Below are 22,539 nucleotides of genomic sequence, written 5' to 3'. Positions count from 1 at the left end.
ATAAAGTACCAGCCGAATACCCAGCCCTGCCTTTACTCACCTGCTTTCACTCCACCCCCCACTGGTGAATTTCCACCATAACACACCAGATTATCTAGTAAAAATAAGAACTATACCTCTCTCAACTCACCCAGAGTAAAAAAGCCAAGTTTTACATTAAACTATTCATACTGTAAAAAGACCTCTAACTTGGTGTTATTTGTGATTTCATACAATATTTTCCAGGAGGTTAAATTCCAAACTGCTTATAGCATTCAAGTCCATTTTCCACAGGCACAGTTACTATTATGTAGACTCCGTTGCCATTATGGCCAGGCTTTCTAGGCTTTTCTCACTGCTTTATCATTGTCTTTTAAATTATTTGGCACATTTGTATGAATTTTAAGAAAACGATAACTAATAAAGGGTGTGCTTCACAATATGTTGCACTTCTTAGAATTCAGCACGTATTCGTTCAGAGTCCTTAAGGAGGACGGTATGAGGTCGGGGTGAAAGGCACAGTTTTGGAGACAAGGTGTCTTGGATTTTAATCTAGACTATGCTACAAACTGGCTGCATGACATTTATTTGTCAAAAAATAAATGTCATTTATTTGTCCATAAATAAATGTCATTTATTTCCCTGGGCCTGAGTTTTCCTCCCTGTAACATTCTAATGACAGCAGCACATACACACAGCCTGGGTGGGAACATTCAGTCATAAAACATTTAGCATGAGATCTGATGCATGTTGAGCTTCGCTGGTGGCTCAGATGGTAAAAAGCCCACCTGCAAGGCAGGAGACCTGGGTTTGATCCCTAGGTCTGGATTGGGAAGATGCCCTAGAGAAGGGACTGGCTATCCACTCCAGTATTCTTGCCTGGAGAATACAGATGAGCCTGGCAGGCCGTAGTCCATGGGGTCCCAAAGAGTAGGACACAACTGAGTGACTAACACTTTCACTTCTCATGCATGATAAAGCGTCCACTAGGTGTTATCGGTCATCATTTTTGCTTCACTTCAGTTCAGTTCAGTCGCTCAGTCGTGTCCAACTCTTTGTGACCCCATGAATTGCAGCACGCCAGGCCTCTCTGTCCATCACCAACTCCTGGAGTTCACTCAAACTCATGTCCATCAAGTTGGTGATGCCATCCAGCCATCTCATCCTCTGTCGTCTCCTTCTCCTCCTGCCCCCAATCCCTCCCAGCATCAGAGTCTTTTCCAATGAGTCAACTCTTCACTTGAGGTGGCCAAAGTATTGGAGTTTCAGCTTCAGCATCAGTCCTTCCAATGAACACCCAGGACTGATCTCCTTTAGATGGACTGCTTGCTTAGAGCTATTATTTCTTTCCTTTGTGAAATGATTGCAGGGAGACTGAATGAAGATTTAGGGAGGAAAAACTGTCTTAAGAGATGTGAATGTAACCAAGAATTAAAAAATTTCAACATTTAGGGCTGCAATTCTCAAAGTGAGATTCCCATATCAGTACCATTGAGCTCATCCGGGCACTTATTACAATATGCAAATTGCTGCCCTTACTGACTCAGAGACTCAGGGCTCTAACAAGCCTGAGAGACAGTCATGATGTATTCAGGTCACAGCTGCAGCTTTCCAGTGGTGCTTCTTAGCATGGGCGAATATTGGAATCATCTGGAGAGTTTAAAAAATTAGTGATGCTTGGATTTCACTCACACAAATTCCTTTTTAATAATCTAGATAGGCTGCTGGGAGTAGTACTTAAAAAAAATTGGACTACAGTTCCTTTACAACAAAGTGAATCAGCTATATGTATACATATATCCCCTGCCTCTTGGACCTCTCACCCCATTGCCCATCCCACCCACCTAGGTCATCACAGGGCACCAAGCTGAGCTCCTTGAGCTATATAGCAAGTTCCCACTAGCTATCTGTTTTACACTTGGCAGTATATATACGTTAATACGTCAGTCCCAATCTCCCAATTCATTCCCTCCCCGCCCCGTGCTCACATTTCCCTACTCTATGTCTGCATTCCTGTTCCTTGCCTGCAAATATGTTCATCTGTACCGTGTTTCTAGATTCCACAGCAGTATTTTTGAAAATCTCTGCAGATGGATTTATTGTACAGTCAAGCTTGAGGTCACTGCCCAGGCTACATCCTGTACCAATTAAAATATTTCTAGGATGGGGCCCAGATATCTGAATGTTTATAACTCTCCTGGATAATTTCAACGTGCACTCAAGGTTGAAAATCACTGCTGCCTCAGTGCCACTAGCTATCCTGAAATCATGTCTCCTTGAGTAGCAGACACTCTGGAAACCCAGCTGGCTGCAGTGTAGATGGCTGAATTAAAGCAAAGTTAAGCTGAGTGTGAGGAACCCACCAGGACCTCTCCCCATGCCACCTGTGTAAGAAATAACCTAGTAAGAAATAACCCAAAGATGGCAAATCCTGTGAAGTTCACCAAACGGTCACTGTTTCAGCCAGATTTCACTATTTCCTACTTTTGCTTCCTCTGAAATCCCATTCACTCATTCATTCAGTCACTCAATGAAAAGTTTTGGAGAAGTTTGTCTGCCCCACATAGTGAACAAGACAAAGTCCTGCCCTCACAGGGCTGACATTGGATGGCTGAACATTCTTGATAACATTCCAGCGTGGTGTCAGAAGCCCATCCAAATTGTAGAAGGCACTGGTTCATAAGCATTTGAACCCTTTATACAGGTGGTGATTCCAATTTCAGGTGAGCCTGGGCCCCCAGCAGACTTGGATGCCTGCCCCCGAATCCCAGGGCTTCCTGGGGTACCAGGCCCCAGAGGACCGGAAGGAACCATGGGGCTTCCTGGCATGAGAGGCCCGCCGGGACCAGGTATGAACCTCACTCTGATTTCTGGCATTGAAGATTGCTGAAATAAAAATCTGGGTGTTTGCTATGTAGGTTTTTGTATGGAGCCTAACAACTCTTGGGAATCAAGCATGAAAATCTCCTTCCCCTTTAACATTTTTTCTACATTTATCCAAAAGTTTAATCATGTAGTAGGGGGATCTATCCCCACTCCAGTACTCTTGCCTGGGAAATCCCATGGACGGAGGAGCCTGGTAGGCTATAGTCCATGGGGTCGCTAAGAGTCGGACACGACTGAACGACTTCACTTTCATTTTTCACTTTTCACTTTCATGCGTTGGAGAAGGAAATGGCAACCCACTCCACTGTCTTGCCTGGAGAATCCCAGGGACAGAGGAGCCTGGTAGGCTGCCGTCTATGGGGTCGCACAGAGTCGGACATGACTGATGCAACTTAGCAGCAGCAGCAGCAGGGGGATCTATGGGCTTCCCAGGTGGACCTAGTGGTAAAGAACCCACCTGCCAAAGCAGGAGACATAAAAAACCAGGGTTCAATCCCTGGGTCAGAAAGAGCCCCTAGAGGAGGGCATGGAAACCCACTCCACTATTCTTGCTTGAGAATTCCATGGACAGAGGAGCCTGGCGAGCTACAGTCCATAGGATCACAAAGAGTCGGACATGACTGTAGTGACTTAGCATGCATGCATGCAATGGGATCTACAATATCCCTTCTATTTTTAGGGGAACACCTATTTTAACTTTTATCCTTGGGCGGCTTTTGGACATAAGGTTTTTTCCCCCCAAGAAATAATTATCTTCCTAAATTATTTATGTATTTGGCTGTCTCAGGCCTTAGTTGTGGCACTCAGGCCTAGTTGCTCCATAGCATGTGGGATATTAGTTCCCCAAGCAGGGACTAAACCCATGTCCCCCGCATTGCAAGATGAATTCTTAACCACGGGACCACCACGGAAGTCCCTGGACATGAAGCTTTGAAATCTCTTAGCATCACTGAATAAACGCTCTACAAGTAGTCATTATTAGGTGTTGATTTGACCTTGAATTAAAAACTATTGAATCGGGGCTCAGTGGAGCAGAAACAGCTTATAAGAAGGGAGGAGGAGGTGTATTTCTTAGAAAAGGAAGAGGAAAGAGGGGGAGGGTCACTCTAAATTCTGGCAAAGGTGGCCTTATTCACCTAATGGACTTGGGCATTGCTCAGTCATTGTCAGGACAGCAGGATTCTCAAGTATTTAAACGAAACCGTTCAGTTTGTAACACTGTGAGGGAGGTGGTGACCAAAACCATCCCACGAAAAAGAAATGCAAGAAGGCAAAGTGGTTGTCAGAGGAAGCCTTACAAATAGCTGAGAAAAGAAGAGAAGTAGAAAGGCAAAGGATAAAGGGAAAAATACACCCAACTGAATGCAGAGTTCCAGAGACTAGCAAGGAGAAATAAGAAGGCCTTCTTAAGTGAACAAAGCAAAGAAATAGAGGAAAACAATAGAACGGGAAAGACTAGAGATCTTTTCAAGAAAATTGGAGATGCCAAGGGAACATTTCACACAAAGATGGGCACAATAAAAGACAGAAATGGTATGGACCTAACTGAAGCAGACGATATTAAGAAGAGCTGGCAAGAATACACAGAAGAACTGTACAAGAAAGATCTTAATGAACCAGATAATCATGATGGTGTGATCACTCACCTAGAGCCAGACATCCTGGACTGTGAAGTCAAGTGGGCCCTAGGAAGCATTACTATGAACAAAGCTGATGGAGGAGACGGAATTCCAGCTAAGCTATTTCAAATCCTAAAAGATGATGCTGTTAAAGTGCTGCATTCTATATGCCAGCAAATTTGGAAATTGGGAACCCTTATGGGTTTGGGTCATCTTTCCTTTTCTGAAGGATATTCTTTCAGCAGGGTGAGCAGGGCATTAAGGACTACCCCGAGTTTGGTTGTGAAGGATCAACTGCCCCACAGAAGTACCATCTCTGCTTAAAATAATATGATTTTCTTCCTATTTTCCATCAAGACCTCTTTCATTTCTGAGCTGATCTTGTAGCCAAGTGCTGCAGCTGAGATCTACAGAGAAAAAAAATGAACTTCTGGCTCCTTCCTGCCCAGTCTGAGTGGGTAATGGCCACACCAGATAAAACTTGTACCTGTTAAGAACCCTGGATAACAGAAGGTCTAATACTTTTCTCCTCATGTGTCTCATTCATCTCTACAATTATCCTTCCTGAGTGGCCCTCAAAGGCTGAGGTTTCCTGTGATGAACTCAAAAGTGGTTTCCGTTCTGGGTTGAACTGTTACTGTCTCATTGACATTCCCTACATCCTGTTTTGGAGCGTTTATCTTCAACACCTGACCCTCTCAGAGGAGGGACTCCATCTGACAGTGCTGGGCTTTCAGATGTAGGTCTGTTCTTGGCGCAATGGTAAAGAATCTGCCTGCCGATGCAGGAGACGCAGGTTCGATCCCTGGGTCAGGAAGATCCCCTGGAGAAGGAAATGGCAACCCACTCCAGTATTCTTGCCTGGGAAATCCCATAGACAGAGGAGCCTGGTGGGCTACAGTCTATGAGGTTGCAGAGTCAGACTCCCCTGAGCACACGTTTGTTTTTCTGTTCCTGCAAACAAGTTCCAGATGAAAAGCTCTGGGCCTACATGTCAAGTTAACAAAAGCTTTCCTTCCTGGGGCTCGGAAAACGTCATCCGCTTACAATTTCCGTTTGTCTTCCTCGAAAGGGAGCAAAGCCCACATTGTAACATCTGGTCGGGGGGCTCTTCCAGATGGCCAGCGGGCTTGCTGCATATGAGGACTTGGGAAGAAAAGGCTCCTGCCTTCTCTGCAATACACCTGCTTGTTTGCTGGCTCGTTAACCTTGGGTAGCCCTTTCCCGAATCACCCTGTGGCCATGTGTTGGAATCATGTCTTTGGATGGGAAAGAGAAGAATGTTCTGAGCTCACCGCGGGGCCCTAGGTTCCTTCCAAACTAACAGATACTCTCTTTGAAGCTGGTGGAAAGAGAGCAGCGCCATCTAGGAAGAAGCGTCTGCCTGGTTAGACAGGGAGGGGCACCCCTCCCCTCACTAGGGAGGAGGAGGAGAGGGGTTCCTTTCTCACTTACTGAGTGATGACCATGTAAGAACACAGTCCAGGCGAGCAGCACGTTCCATGAGAATTTATGATCCAAGAGGTAAGGAAGTGACATGACAGCACGCCAAAAGCCAGGAGCACCCTTGATGCCCACATCGAATGTACTGCAACCAACATTGGGTATGGGGGCTGCTGGTTGTGGGACTAAAAGAGGAGGTTTGTGGGGGCCACTCAGGCAGGGGATGCAAAATGTAAAGGTTTGGGGGCATGCATTTCAGATGGCTCTAAGGGGGGCCTATGTGAGAGGGGAGGTGAGTGAGAGATCTGGTCCCCTGAGTGTGGCAGCCCCTCCTCCATTCCCTCAGGGGGCTCCCACTGCCTCAAAGAACACAGCCCCCGCGGGGAAAAGTGGGGCAGTTCCTGGAGTGAAGCCTCTTTGACATAATGATTGGTTTTAGGCTGATTTATGGCAGAAAGAGAGAGATTACCTAGAGAAGGACAATGGTTGAGGAAGGGAGAGAGATTAGACACTGGAAACCTTGAGGGGCTAGTAATTCAGATAATTACGGTAAGGGCTGCAAGCTCTCCCACAGGCAGGGACCAAATCTGCTTCCCAGACCAAAACAGATCACTGCTGATGAATTAATGCCTTGGCCAAAATAAACCAAACACTTAAAGAAAGAACTGTTCAAGTCTCAGGGTGACAGCTAGCTCACGGGGCCCCAGGGAGCACTTCTGAGCCCTGTGGCTTGTCCCAAGCGTGGGACTGGTGATACCTGGCACAGCCTGTGCACTTGGCCTGCTGGGTCCATGTCCTCTGCACACGTGACCCTCACTGTGGCCTCTCTAAGCCTCCATCTCCCCATGTGGTAGCACCTAGTCATGTGGCTGCTGTATAGACTGAATCAGATAATTTCACATAAAAAGATTACCCTGCTCCCTAGTGCTTTGAACCCTCAACAAATAGCTGGTCTTTAAAAGTTGCTTCTCTTGCTTTAAATTTAACCTTTCTCTCAAATGAATGCTGTTCAGTTGTATTCATTCCTCTATTCAGGCTTCTAAAGCATCATTATTAGGAAAATATTCAATGACAAAAGCCATAGATGTTCAGTGTAAAAACAAAAAAACAAAAAAACAAAAACCCAACCAGGTCCAAATACAAGACTATGAAGAAAATATGAAAATGCTTCACTCAACACCTTGCTGGTCTGGCTTCAGATCCTGGCTCTGCCCATTCCTGGCTCACTGGCCTTAATTGGTCAAGTTTCTTGACCTCTTGGAGTCTTAATTACCCAACTGCCAAGTAGAGGCGGAGAAGGCAATGGCAACCCACTCCAATACTCTTGCCTGGAAAATCCCATGGATGGAGGAGCCTGGTAGGCTGCAGTCCATGGGGTCGCGAAGAGTTGGAAATGACTGAGCGACTTCACTTTCACTTTTCACTTTCATGCCTTGGAGAAGGAAGTGGCAACCCACTCCAGTGTTCCTGCCTGGAGAATCCTGGGGACAGCGGAGCCTGGTGGGCTGCCGTCTCTGGGGTGGCACAGAGTCGGACATGACTGAAGCAACTTAGCAGCAGCAGCCAAGTAGAGGTGGTATAATCCCGACTTCACATACCTGCAAAATGAACAAGCTAATGCAGGTGTGTCCAGATGGGAGGCCCAGGCTGCCAAGTGGAATTCAGGAAGTAAGTGCTAGCCTAGCAGGTGTCACGTCATTGTCACCATTGCTGTTGTGAACTTTCCTGCAGGGTGCAAAGGAGAGCCTGGGCTGGATGGCAGGAGGGGTGAGGATGGCCTCCCAGGGTCCCCTGGGCCTCCGGGACATAAAGGTGACATGGGAGAAGCAGGCTGTCCAGGAGCACCAGGTAAAGGGTTTCCATTTCTCTTCTTTTCTCTGGCCCAGTGAATCTGAGAACTGTGTACAAGGTCCCTAGCCTCGTAAGCATTTGCCTTAGCCTCGTAAGCATTTGCCTTAGATACCAGCTCACCAGGCTTTAGGGAGACAAAGCAACAGGAACAGGAACGAATGGACCCCCGACGTTCTAATTGATACTCGACTATCATAAAAACAGGTCAAGGCCTTGTATCCATTACTCTTCCAAAGCACTATTCATTATCATAAAAGGCTCAGCCATTTCTGCTATTCACTTTCCTATTGTGAGCCTGGCATGGCTGTACCACTGAGAGGCTGTACTGAAGATCTTAGGGTCGGCAGGGGTGGTCTCATGTCTGTAACTGGCTGAATCACTTGGTCTCTGGTTTTCTGAGTTCATTCCTCTTATCATACAGCCATCAATACATTTTGTTGTTCAGTTGCTCAGTTGTGTCCAACTCTTTGCCTACCCCATGGACTACAGCATACCAGACTTCCCTGTCCTTCACTGTCTCCTGGAATTTGCTCAAACTCATGTCCATTGAATCGATAATACCACTTAAAAAGAATACAAGGCTTTTCTTTAAAAATACTTGAGAGTGGGCCTTCGGTGAAGGCAGATAAGACCCTTTAGAATATAAATCTGAAATATAACTCATCAAGCAATATGTTAGGGCTTGAAGACTCCAAGAAACAGTTTTCTCTGTGGAGAGTATCTGGCAGTAGCAGGTTAGTAATGAGAAGCAGGTGAAGGGGTGCGGGGAGCTGGGATGCTGAGGAAGGGGCCTCAGGAAAATGGGGGCTGCAGTCTGAAAGCAAAGATTGGCTTCTGTTATGTGGAAATTGTGGCCATGTAGAAGTGTGGGCCCACTGTTCCCTATACTCTGCTTTTCTAGTCTGAAATCTTAACTCATCAAATCTTGGTAAGTCAAACAAAACACATGAGCAGGCCTGATGCAGCCCACAAGCTACCAGGTTGTAGCCTCTGGTTTACAGCATAGATGAGAAAATCAGCCAGTCTTCCAGAAACAAAAACTTTTAACAAACACCTTTTTTAAAGGTGTCGAAGTCTAACTCCACCCTCTGCTTTTGGCAATTAGAAGTAGCCACTGACCTTCTTCAGTAGGTCACCCCCTTAGAGAGGCCAAAGGAGATGTCCCTGCTAATATTCTGTACAGCTGTTCATTTCCCACCAGCCAGTTAGAGATCTAGAATTTGGGCTTCTTCCACCTCCCTTTCTTATAAAAGAAAAGATACAAAGCAAAACATATGGGCCTCCCTGGTGGCTCAGCAGTAAAGAACCCTCCTGGCAATGCAGGAGACCTGGATTCAATCCCTGGGTTGGAAAGATCCCTTGGAGTAGCAAATGGCAAACCACTCCAGCATTCTTGCTTGGGAAATCCCATGGACAGAGGAGCCTGATGGGCTATACAGTCCCTAGGTTGCAAAGAGTCAGACATGACTTGGTGACTAAACAACAGACACGATGGATTCTAAACCCTTGTCCTTCTTAGAATGGAACTGACAGTATGGGAGAACCATGGAACGCGTCTAGGAGGTATAAGACAGACCAACTTTTGAGATTCACCTTTTCAGATAGCAGACTCCTGATCTAGTTGGAAAAGTCTGGGAGATCCCACACTGGCTGTCATTACCCCACCGTTCTTCTCAGCACTTATCCTTTATTAAGTATTTCATAGTTTACCTTTTCATTATGCTTATTGCTTTGTCATTTCTCCTCTTCAAATAGAATGTAAGCGTAGGAGGGCAGGTATTTTCAGTTGTTTCTATGCTGATGTAACCCAAGCAGCTAGAAGCTGCTAAACCATGTCCTTGTTGAATGAGTTGTTGGGGTGCATGGCAGTTGTGTGAGGGGGACATTCCTCTCTGTTCTCTGAGTACTTAGCATAGCACCAGACAGAGGTACTCAGAAGTATCTGTTAAACGTAACTCCCTAAACCACCTTTCTTTATGTTTCTTTATTCTTCTAGGCCCTCCTGGGCCCATGGGGGATCCTGGGCCCATAGGGTTTGGCCCTGGATACCTCAGTGGCTTCCTCCTGGTTCTCCACAGTCAGACGGATGGAGAACCCACCTGCCCCATGGGCATGCCCAGGCTCTGGACTGGGTATAGTCTGCTATACCTGGAAGGACAGGAGAGAGCTCACAATCAAGACCTCGGTACGTAGACGGGATGTGGTCACCCAGGTTCATTGCTTATGAGCAAAACTTTTGGGTTAGTTTCATGGATTCATCAACATCTTAAATGATCACTCATCTTCTATGAGATTGGTTTTTTACTTTTTCAACTACCATGCTAATTCTCAACTAATTCTATTACACCTATGACCCTGTGAGGTGCCAAGAAAGCTCATTCTAGCTATATCATTATTATATTTTTATTTCTAATTTTAAATACTAATTATTATAACATTTAAAGTGATTAATATTATTAAATTTTTATAAAATTTTAAATTATAATTATTATAAAATAAAATTGTAAAATAATTATTTTATAATTTAGGCTATTTATAATTTTTAATAATTATTATAATCTGACTATATTATTCGTTTAAAAATAATTCTTCCTCAGTAAGTATAACTCTGATATAAAATGCAATTTTTATTTCCCAATGTAAATGATTTAATCAGGATATGGTTGGTTCCTGGAGATGCTGCCTCAATCCCTGAGTCGATAAGATCCCCTGGAGAAGGGAATGGCAACCCACTCCAGTATTCTTTTGGAATTCATTGTCAAATGAAATACATTTGACACATAACATGATGTAAGTTTAAGGTGTACAAGGGTTGATCTGATGCATATATATATATCATAATGACTTCATTGTATCGATTGTTGGCACCTCCATCATATCACATAGTTATAATTTATTTTTTGTGGTGGGAATAATTATGATCTAATCTCTTCATAAATTTAATGATTATGCTACAATATTGTTGTCTATATTCATTCCACTAGGCACTGGATCACTAGGACTTATGTATCTACTAGTTGCAAATTTATACCCTTTAACAACTTTATTTTGAGAAAAGTAAAGCTTACTTTACTTTACTTACTCAGAACTTTACTTTGAGCATCATTCCTTGGCACTGTTTGTCAATTTCCAACAGTGGATTCGTAAGCCTCAAGAACTGACTTCTAAGTTGAGGGTGGAGTCCCTAGGTGCTGACACTTATGATCCCCTTAAGACAGCGGTGGTTGCAGTGGTGGGTGCAGGAGGGCTGTGCCCACAGGCTCAGCTGGTGGTGAGGTGTGTCCTGTCACTGGGCGTGACCCCCACTATCGGTAAGGGTGATAAAAGCATGCAGGCCTGTGGGGGGGCACCTGCTTTCTTGTGTACCACCAGGGTCACCTCCCTTGCCCTGCTCTAGCCAGAGCCACCCCACTGTGGCCTCATTCTGCAGAGCTCTTGGAATAAAATCCAAACTCCTTAATGAGATGGACAAAGCCTGCATCCTCTGGTCTGCTTTATTGGGTTGGCTGAAAATGTGTAATCCTACAGAAAAACCACAAGGAACTTGGCCAACTCAATACTCCAGCAACGCTAGAGATAGACCCAGACCTGCTCTCCCAGCCTTCCCCAGGGCTGAACTCTGAGTCCTTTGAGCTCCGTGCTCCCTAATTACCTCTGACCCTCTTTACTGCTGTATAAACAGGCCTTTCCTTTGAACCATCACCACCATCTCCAAACCTGGCCAAACCTTGTTCGGAATTCAGGTTCTGGCTTCTAATCACTTCTTGCAGCCATCCGGCTTGGATGCCTGGGAGCTCCCACTTCTCAAGGCTTGTCTTGCTGTATTCCCATGGCCCCTTGGCTCCTCCAGCTCCCCACCCCCACCAAACCGGGCTAGCAGCTTCCTGAAGATTCCTGAAGCTCTTGGAGAAGAGGTGTGCTCACGTCTCTCTCTCAAGCATCCTGGCCTGTTGCTTGACTCAGGAGAGCAATCCAGGAAAAAAAAGCAGCCTGGTCCGTGAGACCAAAGAGGCCGCCAACGTGGTCAGGTGCCCACAGAAGTAGGCTTTGGCCAGGGCCCCCCACCCCGCCACGACTCCATCCCCCACCCGCTGCCAATGCCAGACGAGTGTCTGCAGAGGGCCCAGGTAGGGAAGCTCATCCCAGAGCACAGCACTCAGCCTCCACGTGGTCTCCCCTGTCCAGGTCTGGCGGGCTCCTGCCTCCCCATCTTTAGCACGCTGCCCTTCGCCTACTGCAACATCCACCAGGTGTGCCACTATGCCCGGAGGAACGACAGGTCCTACTGGCTGGCGAGCACAGCGCCTCTGCCCATGACTCCGCTCTCGGAGGACGAGATCCGCCCGTACATCAGCCGCTGCGCAGTGTGCGAGGCCCCCGCCCAGGCCGTGGCGGTGCACAGCCAAGACCAGTCCATCCCCCCATGTCCGCGGGCCTGGAGGAGCCTCTGGATCGGGTACTCCTTCCTCATGGTGAGCCCCAGCGCCTCCGCCATCCCTAAGACCCCCCTCCGCGCCCCTTCCACCTGGACTGGACGGTAATTTGAGAATCCAGGGCCGATGGTCAACAGTTTGGCATGAGGGTCATGAAGGCCACCCGAAACTAAAGCCTGCTGAGGCACAAGGCCACTCTTTTCTGCTTATTGTGGATGAATTTTTGTATTACTTGGGTAGAATTTAGAGGATGGATTTGCATCAGCCCGCAGTGAATGGGGCTTCCCTGGTGGCTCAGACGGTAAAGCGTCTGCCTACAATGCAGGAAACCCCGGTTCGATCCCTGGGTCGGGAAGATCCCCTGGAGAAGGAAATGGCAACCCAGTCCAGTACTCTTGCCTGGAAAATCCCATGGACGGAGGAGCCTGGTAGGCTACAGTCCATGGGGTCGCAAAGAGTCAGACAGGACTGAGCGACTTCACTTCCACCTTTCAGTGAAAGGGGTTTCTTTTTGTGTGTGCGCCCATCTCCTTTCCCATGTACCCTTTCCTTTGTTGTCCTTATGGAGTCGCTGTGTCCTGTCCGACTCTTTGTGACCCCATCGACTGCAGCCTGCCAGGCCCCCCATCTGTCCGTGGGATTCCCCAGGCAAGAATACTTCAGCGGGCTGCCATTCCTTTCTCCAGGGCATTTTGCTGACCCAAGGATGTCCTGCAGTGGCAAGCAGGTTCTTTACCACTGAGCCACCGGGGAAGCCCATCCTTTCCTGCTTGCTCAGTCCTGTCTGACTCTTTGCGACCCCATGGACTGTAGCCTGCCAGGCTACCCTGCTCCATGAGATTTTATACGCAAGAATACTGGAGTGCGTTGCCATTTCCTCCTCCAGGGGATCTTCTCGACCCAGGAATTGAATCCGTGCCTCCCGCGTCTCTGGCATTGCAGGCAGATTCTTTACCACTGAGCCACCTTTCCTTAGCAGATCATAGTCTCGTCTTTCTGGGATGATTTTTAGGGAAAATGTAAAGTCAGGCCCAGACCTGGGTGTGTCACTGGTTGGGTCTGGGGTTGTCTGTGCATGTCTGAGCCCTAATTCTCTCCTGTTGTCTGGGTAGCACACAGGCGCTGGGGACCAAGGAGGCGGGCAGGCCCTCATGTCCCCAGGCAGCTGCCTAGAGGATTTCAGAGCCGCACCGTTCCTGGAATGCCAAGGCCGGCAGGGAACTTGCCACTTTTTTGCCAACAAGTATAGTTTCTGGCTGACAACAGTGAGACCTGACTTGCAGTTTTCCTCTGCACCATTACCGGACACCTTGAAAGAAAGCCATGCTCAACGCCAGAAAATCAGCAGGTGCCAGGTCTGCGTGAAGCATAGCTAAGATCCCACCTTTCACAATCAGGTCGCCAAGAGAAACTTGCCAGGAGGCTGAGACATCCTAGGATGTGCTAAGAGATTCAGTGGTGCTCATCTTAGACTCCTGGTTTAGCCGTTCCTTCTGTTTCGATGTGGTTATTCCCAGAGGACTATATAATTCCTTCCTCTGTTCTGGACAGATTAAGCAAGTGCTACACATATGGATTTGTTTGGACCTACCAATCTAGACGAAACCCAGATATTCTTCTTTCATGAGGATAGTGGGAAAAGCTGGCTTTATTTAAAAGTATGCTAATTCAGGGGAAGGCAAATAGACGATAAAAGCCAGATTACAAATGACATTACTGGAAACTTCATTCATTGGTTAATAGCAACTCAAACAATTGAAGTCAATTACTCTATAATACAGTGGGCTTCTGGATGGATGTTACAGGGGAAAAAAAAAAAAAAAAAGGCCAGCAAATGAACTAGGAAGTAGAAATTTCCTACGTTTCAAAATGATTTCCTCTGTAATCTATTTTTCCATGCACTTTAAATAATTGTAAAACCATGACCCAAGGAGATTAAAAAAAAAAAACCCACACAGCCAGCCTTAACAGTTCATTTCAAAGCAGAATGAATCATTATGCCATGAAGGACCATGGTTGCTATATTCCAGAGATGAAACATTAGCATAAAACACATCGCAGATGAACATAAAACATTATGTTCCCTTCTGCATTTTTCAGAGAATAGAAATGCCTACTTTGGCAACCCTTTGGAAAAGTGGCAATTATGGGGCAAAAATATGTTCAATAAGGGATTAAGAGCCTAAAAGCTATTAATGAATATTAAGGCAGTGATTCACAAAAATTGATTCCCCACTGCAGTGAACTTCCAAACAGACCGCTTTGGCCCAGTCGGGGTCCAGCTTGTCTTCCGCGTGTGTGTGTGTGTTAATGGGCCTGGAGCCACATGGGGCCACGTTCACACAAAGCAGACCCCTTCCCTCCCCTGGGCACGCCTACAGAGCCGCCCCACAGCCCCACAGAGGACACTTTCCCTCCATCCACATAATGGCATCTCATGCAGGGAAGTGACAGAGCTATCATTATGCGCTTGGGAGAAAATGAAGGGCCGACTTAATTAAACTAAGGTAAGAAGATTCATTTAAGTCATCGTCACCCCTGCCCCCACCAAAGACCTGGCACTCTGAAATGAAACAAAGACAACCTACAGCTTGAATCTTCTGTTCTGTTATTGGTTTTTACAGGAGCATCCTGTTTTTCCTATCCTAAAAACATTCTTGTATTCTGTATCAGTATTAGACCAAGGCAGCAGTTTGATATTTGGCTTTTTTTTTTTTTAATAAAAGCTTAGAGGTCATGTCATTTTATAGTGAGTAGTTTTCTGTCTAGCAAAAGGATACGTCTTCTATTTTGCTAGAATTCTGTGATCTAATCCTGAAAATCAAAAGGCTTATTGGAAAAGACTTTTATTAAATTCCCTTTTAAAAAAAATGGTATTTTAGAGAAAACTAAAGAAATTTTCCCATGAGAAAGTAACATTCATTTTAGTGCTTAGCTTCAATGCACTTAATAATAATTAAAACTTTGTTTATAAGAAATGCTTTTCTTGCCAAATATTGATTGGGAGTGTGCTCTTATACGCAGAATATATTTCAAATGAATCTTGCTCTGGGCTGCCCCCAGGATGGCAATTTATTTTAAGGCTGCTTCCTGGTAAAAAGAGAAAAAAATGTACATTTTAAGAGAAAATATTATCTTGATGTACCAGAATATTTCCTAGTTCATTTGACCCTTTATTAATTTTTTTAAACTCTGCTATGGCATGTTAAATATTTGCATACACCTGAAATTTAAGCCAATTTCAACCTTATTTATAATTACAATTTTCTGATTCCAAAAGTTTTCTCATATATTACCTAAATTCAGGCCTTCCAAAAATTCATCTCGTTCATTCATGAAATTGTTCTGAGAACATTTTCTGGGAAGACAGAAGGGTGATTGATGGATCATAAGAAAACATATCTTGTTTGCTATTTTAAACACCTTCATTTTAGTATCAGAATATTATTTTAACTGGCCAAATAAATTTTAAAAAACATCCTGAATTAAGTGGACAAGTTCCTCCACAGTGAGTCCAAGCTAGTGTACAAGGCTGATTTCAAAATGCTAGTGTCACAAGAGCCCCCCTAAATGCAGTACAAACGCTGCCTGCTGATTTTGAAAAATTATTTTCAATGCTCAAAAAAGCAAGACTATGGAAAAAATACTATCTGGCATTAGAAAACCACATTATTTTTTAGGCCATTAGTTTCTTTATCTGGTTACCCATCAGTGTACTTCTCTCCTTTCTCTCTGAAGGATGAACAAAGCTTTAAAGTTCTTCTCCTAATCCCTTACTGGTGATTATCCTTATCAAAAGCTCCTTCTCCCAAACCCTGTCCCCCAGTGAGTTAGTTGAAATGCTTCTGGACGGCCCAAAGACAGTTGCTATGAGCTGGGGGTCAGGGTGTTTCCTTTCAGGTTCTTATTCTCAATGAGTGGAGCCCATCCATGCTGCCAGCAGAGAGAGGCTTAGCCACCATAATCCCTCCCCTCTGAGATTCCCCCAGACCTCAAGTTCAGTTGTCACTTCCTGTGGATTGCTACCTTCTTCTCTGACCTCACTGCACCTGTCTTAACATAGCCTTTGTCCTTCACCGCTGCTTGTGTAGTAGACCTCTCCCAGCTGCTGCCTCCAGTTTCAAATTCTCATCATTTCTCTAAAATGCAAACTTGATTTTGTTATTCTTTGGCTTTTGTTGTTGTTCAGTTGCTCGGTCGTGCCCAACTCTTTGCGACCCCATGGATTGCAGCACACCAGGCTCCCCTGTCCTTCACCATCTCCCAAAGCTTGCTCAAACTCATGTCCATTGAGTCAGTGATGCCATTGAACCATCTCACTCCCTGTCATCCCCTTCTCCTCCTGCCTTCAGTCTTTCCCAGCATCAGGGTCTTTTCCAACAAGTCAGCTCTTTGCATCAGGTGACCAAAGTATTGGAGCTTCAGCTTTAGCATCAGTCCTTCCAATGAATATTCAGGGCTGAGTTCCTTTAGGATTAACTGGTTGGATCTCCTTGCAGTCCAAGGGACTTTCAAGGGTCTTCTGCAATACCACAGTTCAAAAGCATCAATTCTTTGGTGTTCCATCTTTATGGTCCAACTCACATCCATACATGACTACTGGAAAAACCATAGCTTTGACTATATGGACCTTTTTCGCCAAAGTGATGTCTCTGCTTTTTAATACACTGTCTAGATTTGTCATGGCTTTTCTTCCAAGGAGCAAGTGTCTGTTAATTTCATGGCTGCAGTCACTGTCCGCAGTGATAAATGACCCCACTGCCCACGAAGTCTAGATGGCTTCCCACAGCGGGTAAAGGCCTGTGGGAACTCTGTGCTCATCACAGAGGCACGTTCCTCTGTGACTTTGCTCCTGCTCTTTCCACCAGCAATGTCCCTGTCCCACCCCCTAAGTTTACCTGGCAGACAACAGCTTATCTTTGGACTGAATTAGCTAGTAGGGAGGACTGTGGGCATTTCTCCACGATGACCTGGCCTCCGTTCTGCTGCTCCCAGTACGAGTCAGGGATTTGCTCACTCTCTCATGCTTTCCCCACAGCTCCTGTAACGTCTCATCCCTCTGCCTTCATTCTCTTGCTAAAATGTAAGCCCAGAGGGCAGGGGCCATGCTTCATTCATTGCTGTATGCTCAGGGCTCACATAGAGCTGAGCATGTTATTGACTTTTAATTTTTTCTTCACTGACAATTCAAATAAGCATCATTAGACATTAGATGTTCAGCTCTGGGTATTGGTTCTCATTGACAAAATGGTTACAAGTATAAACCATTTCTTACTTCAAATAATTTTAATGTGACAACCTATCTGCACACCCACAATCTCATCTTACAATTGTTCACAGAAAGCCGACTGATAAACTTTAACCATCACCCACTCCTGAAATGTAGCTTATTTATGTTTAGTCACTAAATCATGGCCAACTCCTTTGTGACCCCGTGGACTGAGCCCGCCAGGCTCCTCTGTCCATGGAATTTCCCAGGCAAGAATACTGGAGTGGGTTGCCAATTCCTTCTTCAGGGGATCCTCCTGACCCAGGAATCAAACCCATGTCTCTTGCATTGGCAGGCAGATTTTTTTACCCCAGTATCACCAGGGCTCCCCTGAAACGTAGCATACTTTTCCATAAACTTAAATTTTAGAAATAACGTTTGAGAGATTTGACAATGAGAGAAGACTCTTCGTGGAAATGTGGTATGTCGTAACTCATGCTGTAGGCTGTGTTCCCTCATGATCTTGAGTGTCCTAGCATAAAATCCCCTCTACAAAATCTGTACATGTTATTGGTGCTGAGGAAAAAAGTAACAGAATGGTTTACTAAAACTGGATTTATCAAGGGTTTTATTTTGAGCCTCTTAGAGATTATAATAAAACAAATCATTCTCTGTGTTTCAGGAAATTACATGGATTTGTTCTTCTGTCAGCTCAGCAGCCTAATTTTATCATTGTTACTTTTATTTGGTGTGGCTGCAAGAACAGTGGAAAGATGTGGCCTTAAAGTTGGTTGAACCTAGGTTTCAATTCAGCTGTCCCTTTCCAGCGACAGCACCCTGGGTGATACACCGACTCCCTGACCCCCATTTCCCACATTTCCAAAATGGGGCTTAATGCGTACTCTTGAATTGAAAATTAAGATTATATGTCCAGCATGTAGCTGACCTCGTACATTTATTGTGGCCACATCTCCAATTTAAAACAAGCCCTTTCATATGGAAAACATATTTCTTGGGATTCTTTACATAGTAGAACATGATGATTCTCACAGGGCATATAAATTACTGATTAGAATTATTTATACCTGGTCAACTCTTAATGTCTTTGGGAAAGCTATTTTTCCAATTCTCGAAGTTACTGTACCACATGTGAAAAAAGTCACCATTTCCTGCAGGATCATTATCAGGAAGTTCTTCAGGGAACAAAACAATTGACATTAAAAATCAGTACTCTGCAATTGCCACTGTTATTATCTGCCAGAGATTCTGCATAATGCATTTTCAACCACCAAGGTTGGCTGCCACATCCATGTGAAATGCTTGAATTTTATGGTGCTTAAATATTTAATGATTCATAGGAAAAAAATGTGAAACATGTCTGATAAATTGCATCCCTTTATCTAACCTACAGTTGTAAAGTTAAAGACTTTTCAACATGTAACAATTGCAAGGTGCCTGGTTTGCTATTGACATTGAAATGTTGTATTGCAATTTATACTATCACTTATTATATATAAAATTCTCTGATGACCTCCAAAAACAACTGTGTTTTATCTGGTGCATTCATTTTCTTTCAAGCCAAAGTGAGTTTACTACTTAACCTACCATGGCCTGCCTTAGGTTTGGCTCGGGGGTTGGGGGGGGCAGGAAAGGTTACATGGTAGACGTGTGATCTGCAGATGGGAGGAGCATGAGCAGAGCATAGACAGTGACCCCCGATCCCGCCCCGCCGCCCCCGGGCTTGGGAAAGCATGATTCTGAGGCTCCAGGGAGCACTGTCCTCCATGCAGTGGTGAGCTGGGGTGGACATGAAAGCAAACCTCTGCTGATTTGCATTCACCTGCCAGCACGGGGCTCTGCTCTCGTGGTTCTCAGTTGTCCCACCAGCTGAAGAATGAGACCACTTGCCTCACAGGGTTGCTCTAAGGGTTAAAAGTAAGAGCTATAGGGGACTTCCCTAGCAGTCCAGGGGTTAGGACTTTGCCTTCCAAGGCAGGAGGTGTGGGTTTGATCCCCGTTCAGGGAGCTTATATCCCACATGCCTCACACCAAAAAGCCAAAACATAAAGCAGAAGCAATATTGTAACAAATTCAATAAAGACTTTTAAAAAGTTCAAAAAAAATCTTAAGAGAAAAATTAAGAGATATAACTACAAAGAGATATAAAATGTAAGGTACTGTTACTGACAACCAGAGTAACTGGAAGTTAGGGGTTAGGAGGTATTTTTATTCTCATAGCACAGGGGTGGGTGCAGTGCAGATATTCAATAGCTGTTTAATGGAGCAACTTTTGTTAATTAGGAGGGAACGTCAGTGGTTATTTGGTCCAACTGGGCTTCCCAGGTGACTCAGTGGTAAAAAAAATCTGCCTACAAATGCAGGAGACACAGTTTTGGTCCCTTGGTTGGAAGATCCTCCGGAGGAGGAAATGACAACCCACTCCAGTAGTCATGCCTGGGAAATCCATGGACAGAGGAGCCCGGCAGGATACAGTCCATGAGGTTGCAAAGAGTTGGACATGACTTAGCAACTGAGTATGCACAGTTGTGTACTCACTCATAGAGCAATAATGTTAGCAAATGAACATCTCTTCAACACCTACTATACGACAGGAACAGTATGAACCCTGTGGTATGAGCTCCCCTCAACCTCTCAACTATCCTATCTTACAGATGAGGAAGCTGAGGTTGAGAGAGGATAAATGACTTGCTCAGGGTCACACAGTCAACTCCAGGAGAACTTGAGCCCTGGTCCATCAATTGCTGAAGATTGTGCTCTACCCGCTACACCACGGCCTCCCATACTACTGGCTTTACCACACAATTCTCTACCCAAGCAGCAATATGTATTACAAACAAATTCAGTGATTTCTGCTGGTCATGTTCTGGTTTTCCTTGATAAAGTCTAAATCGTATGTTCCAAACTGCCAGTTCATCTGAAGATATTGAATAAGATGTCAAAAATGCCATGGGGGGAAAAGCAGTGGGCACAGACACACAAACACACCTGCAAAGGAACAGTGGCCAGATTTGGTGGTATCCACAGGGGCTCCTTGGTGACACACTTTGAAGGTCCTGGAATCTTGAGTTTTGGGCACTACGCTGCGGCATTCGTGACATGGAACCAGCTTGGGGCACAGGAGGATGGAGACCTCTCCCCACCATCTGGTAAACCTTGGGGAAGGCCTCGATGTTTCTGCTTCTATGGGCAAGAGACTCTGATGCTGGGAAAGATTGAGGGCAGGAGAAGGGGGCGACAGAGGATGAGATGGTTGGATGGCATCACCGACTCAACGGACATGAGTGTGAGCAAACTCTGGGAGACAGTGGACAGGGAAGCCTGGCGTGCTGCAGTCTATGGGGTCGCAAAGAGTCGAACAAGACCAAGCGACTGAACAACAACATGGACAAAAGCTTTCTTTCAAGTGATTCTTTCCTGTGACTCAAGAAAACAGACACACAGTCAACAGTATCAAGCAGCAACAGGCACCTCTTTTAACGTGTGCCACTGGTGATGTTATAAATGAGCTTGTTTCACTCCACAAAAACTTTATTGGTTTTAACATTTCAGACATTGTGCATGAAGAGATGCATAGAAACACAGTCAAAGTCCTGCCCTTGTGAAGCTTACAATCCAGAGACCTTCTCTTACTTCCAGATAACTAGCAATTCTAAGCGGCTTGTGGAAACTGTGGTGAACACCATCCAAGGGCAGATCATTCTGGGGGCAGAACGGGGAGGATCTGGATGCGCTGAGAGAGAGGAATAGGCTACTGCATGGAAGCCACAGGGTCAGAAAAGCTCGTGGCCTGGACAATGATGAGACCTGTTAGCAGCAGCAAAGACTCCCTTAGGGATAAGTGAGGGTGAGGCTGAAAGGCTGGCTGGAGCCCCATTGTTGAGGCGAATGAGTTTGACCTTTATCCTTTGGCAACAGAGAAATGAGAAAAAAGTACTGAGATGGTGAGTGGCATCACAAAAATAGATTTTGGAAGATTAATGGGCAGTGCTATGTAGAACTGAGTGAAGACAAATTTTAAGTATTGAGTGGGGCAATGAAGAGATTTTAAGCAGGGAGTCTGTGACTCTAAAATAAAAGACTGGGGCAAAAGCAGAAAGAAAATGATTGCAGTAATCCATACGAAGGGAAGGGAAGAGATGATAGGATTTTGTTTTTTAATGACTTGTTGTTCAGTCACTCGTGTCTGACTCCGCGACCCCATGGACTGCAGCCCGACAAGCTTCCCTGTCCTTCACCATCTCCTGGAGTTTGCTCAAGCTCATGTCCATTGAGTTGGTGATGCCATCCAACCATCTCATTCTCTGTTGCCCCTTTCTCCTTCTGTCCTCAATCTTTCCCAGCATCAGGGTCTTTTCCAATGAGTAAGCTCTTTGCATCAGTTATTAATTGAATACAATTCTTTGCTGACTCTTTCAAGAGAAACTAGGATGAGGAAGGAGGCGGCCAGGTCTGCCACATCCCCTGGGTTTTATTTTCCTTTTCTGGTGATGGGTCTCAGTCTTTTAATCCCCCAGGTGGCTCAGTGGTAAAGAATCTGCCTGCCAAAGCAGGAGACACTGATTCTGTCCCTGGGTCGGGAAGATCCCCCCTGGAGTAGGAAATGGAAACTCACTCCAGGATTCTTGACTGGAAAATTCCTTGGATAGAGGAACCTGGAGGGTTACAGTTCATGGGGTCATATAGAGTCGGACACAACTGAGCAACTCCGCTTACTCAGATTCTTAACTTACTTCCTAAGCAGCAGAACATGTGACGGATATGTATACTGGCCCCAATTCTACAAAAACCAGCCTTTTACTGTCCAGGCCTCAACAACAGACAGCTTAAAAGGACAGAGGGGCTGTGAACAATCATGTACAACTTTGGAATCACAGGCACTAAATACATTCAAGGTAATAAAGAGGAAGCAATTTTAACTGGTTCCTCATCTTGAAAACCAAGGAAAGAGTGAGTGGCACTCTCTTAAGTGAATTAAGAGGTCTCCTAAGTTGACTGATCACAACCAAAGTGTGGGAATGTTTAACAGACAACCAGGAAATCACTATTAAGCAAAGAAATCAGTTTAAAACCAGCTCTAAATGCTTACTCCCTGAGAGAT

At 45.2% G+C, this 22,539-nt stretch overlaps 1 protein-coding gene across 5 annotated transcripts in view; it reads left to right on the top strand.

Annotated features, from left to right (window-relative positions):
• Window positions 1-20,343, top strand: part of COL4A4 (collagen type IV alpha 4 chain) — a 155,847-nt gene extending 135,504 nt beyond the window's left edge. For 3 of the 5 annotated variants that reach the window (XM_070800315.1, XM_070800302.1, XM_070800310.1), the window contains exons 44-48: window positions 2,703-2,828; window positions 7,659-7,775; window positions 9,775-9,963; window positions 11,964-12,250; window positions 13,324-14,193. In XM_070800315.1, coding sequence (XP_070656416.1) covers window positions 2,703-2,828; window positions 7,659-7,775; window positions 9,775-9,963; window positions 11,964-12,250; window positions 13,324-13,587 — 983 coding nt within the window. In that variant the 3' untranslated portion in view covers window positions 13,588-14,193. Of the gene's footprint in view, window positions 1-2,702; window positions 2,829-7,658; window positions 7,776-9,774; window positions 9,964-11,963; window positions 12,251-13,323; window positions 14,194-20,092 lie in introns of those variants that run through there. The other 2 variants (XM_070800326.1, XM_070800319.1) reach the window with 2 other exon arrangements.
• The last annotated feature ends 2,196 nt before the right edge of the window (window positions 20,344-22,539 follow it).

The sequence above is a fragment of the Bos indicus genome, chromosome 2 (assembly GCF_029378745.1).
Source record: "Bos indicus isolate NIAB-ARS_2022 breed Sahiwal x Tharparkar chromosome 2, NIAB-ARS_B.indTharparkar_mat_pri_1.0, whole genome shotgun sequence".
NCBI classification, from domain to species: Eukaryota; Metazoa; Chordata; class Mammalia; order Artiodactyla; family Bovidae; genus Bos; species Bos indicus.
This window is presented reverse-complemented; position numbering and strand designations above follow the sequence as displayed.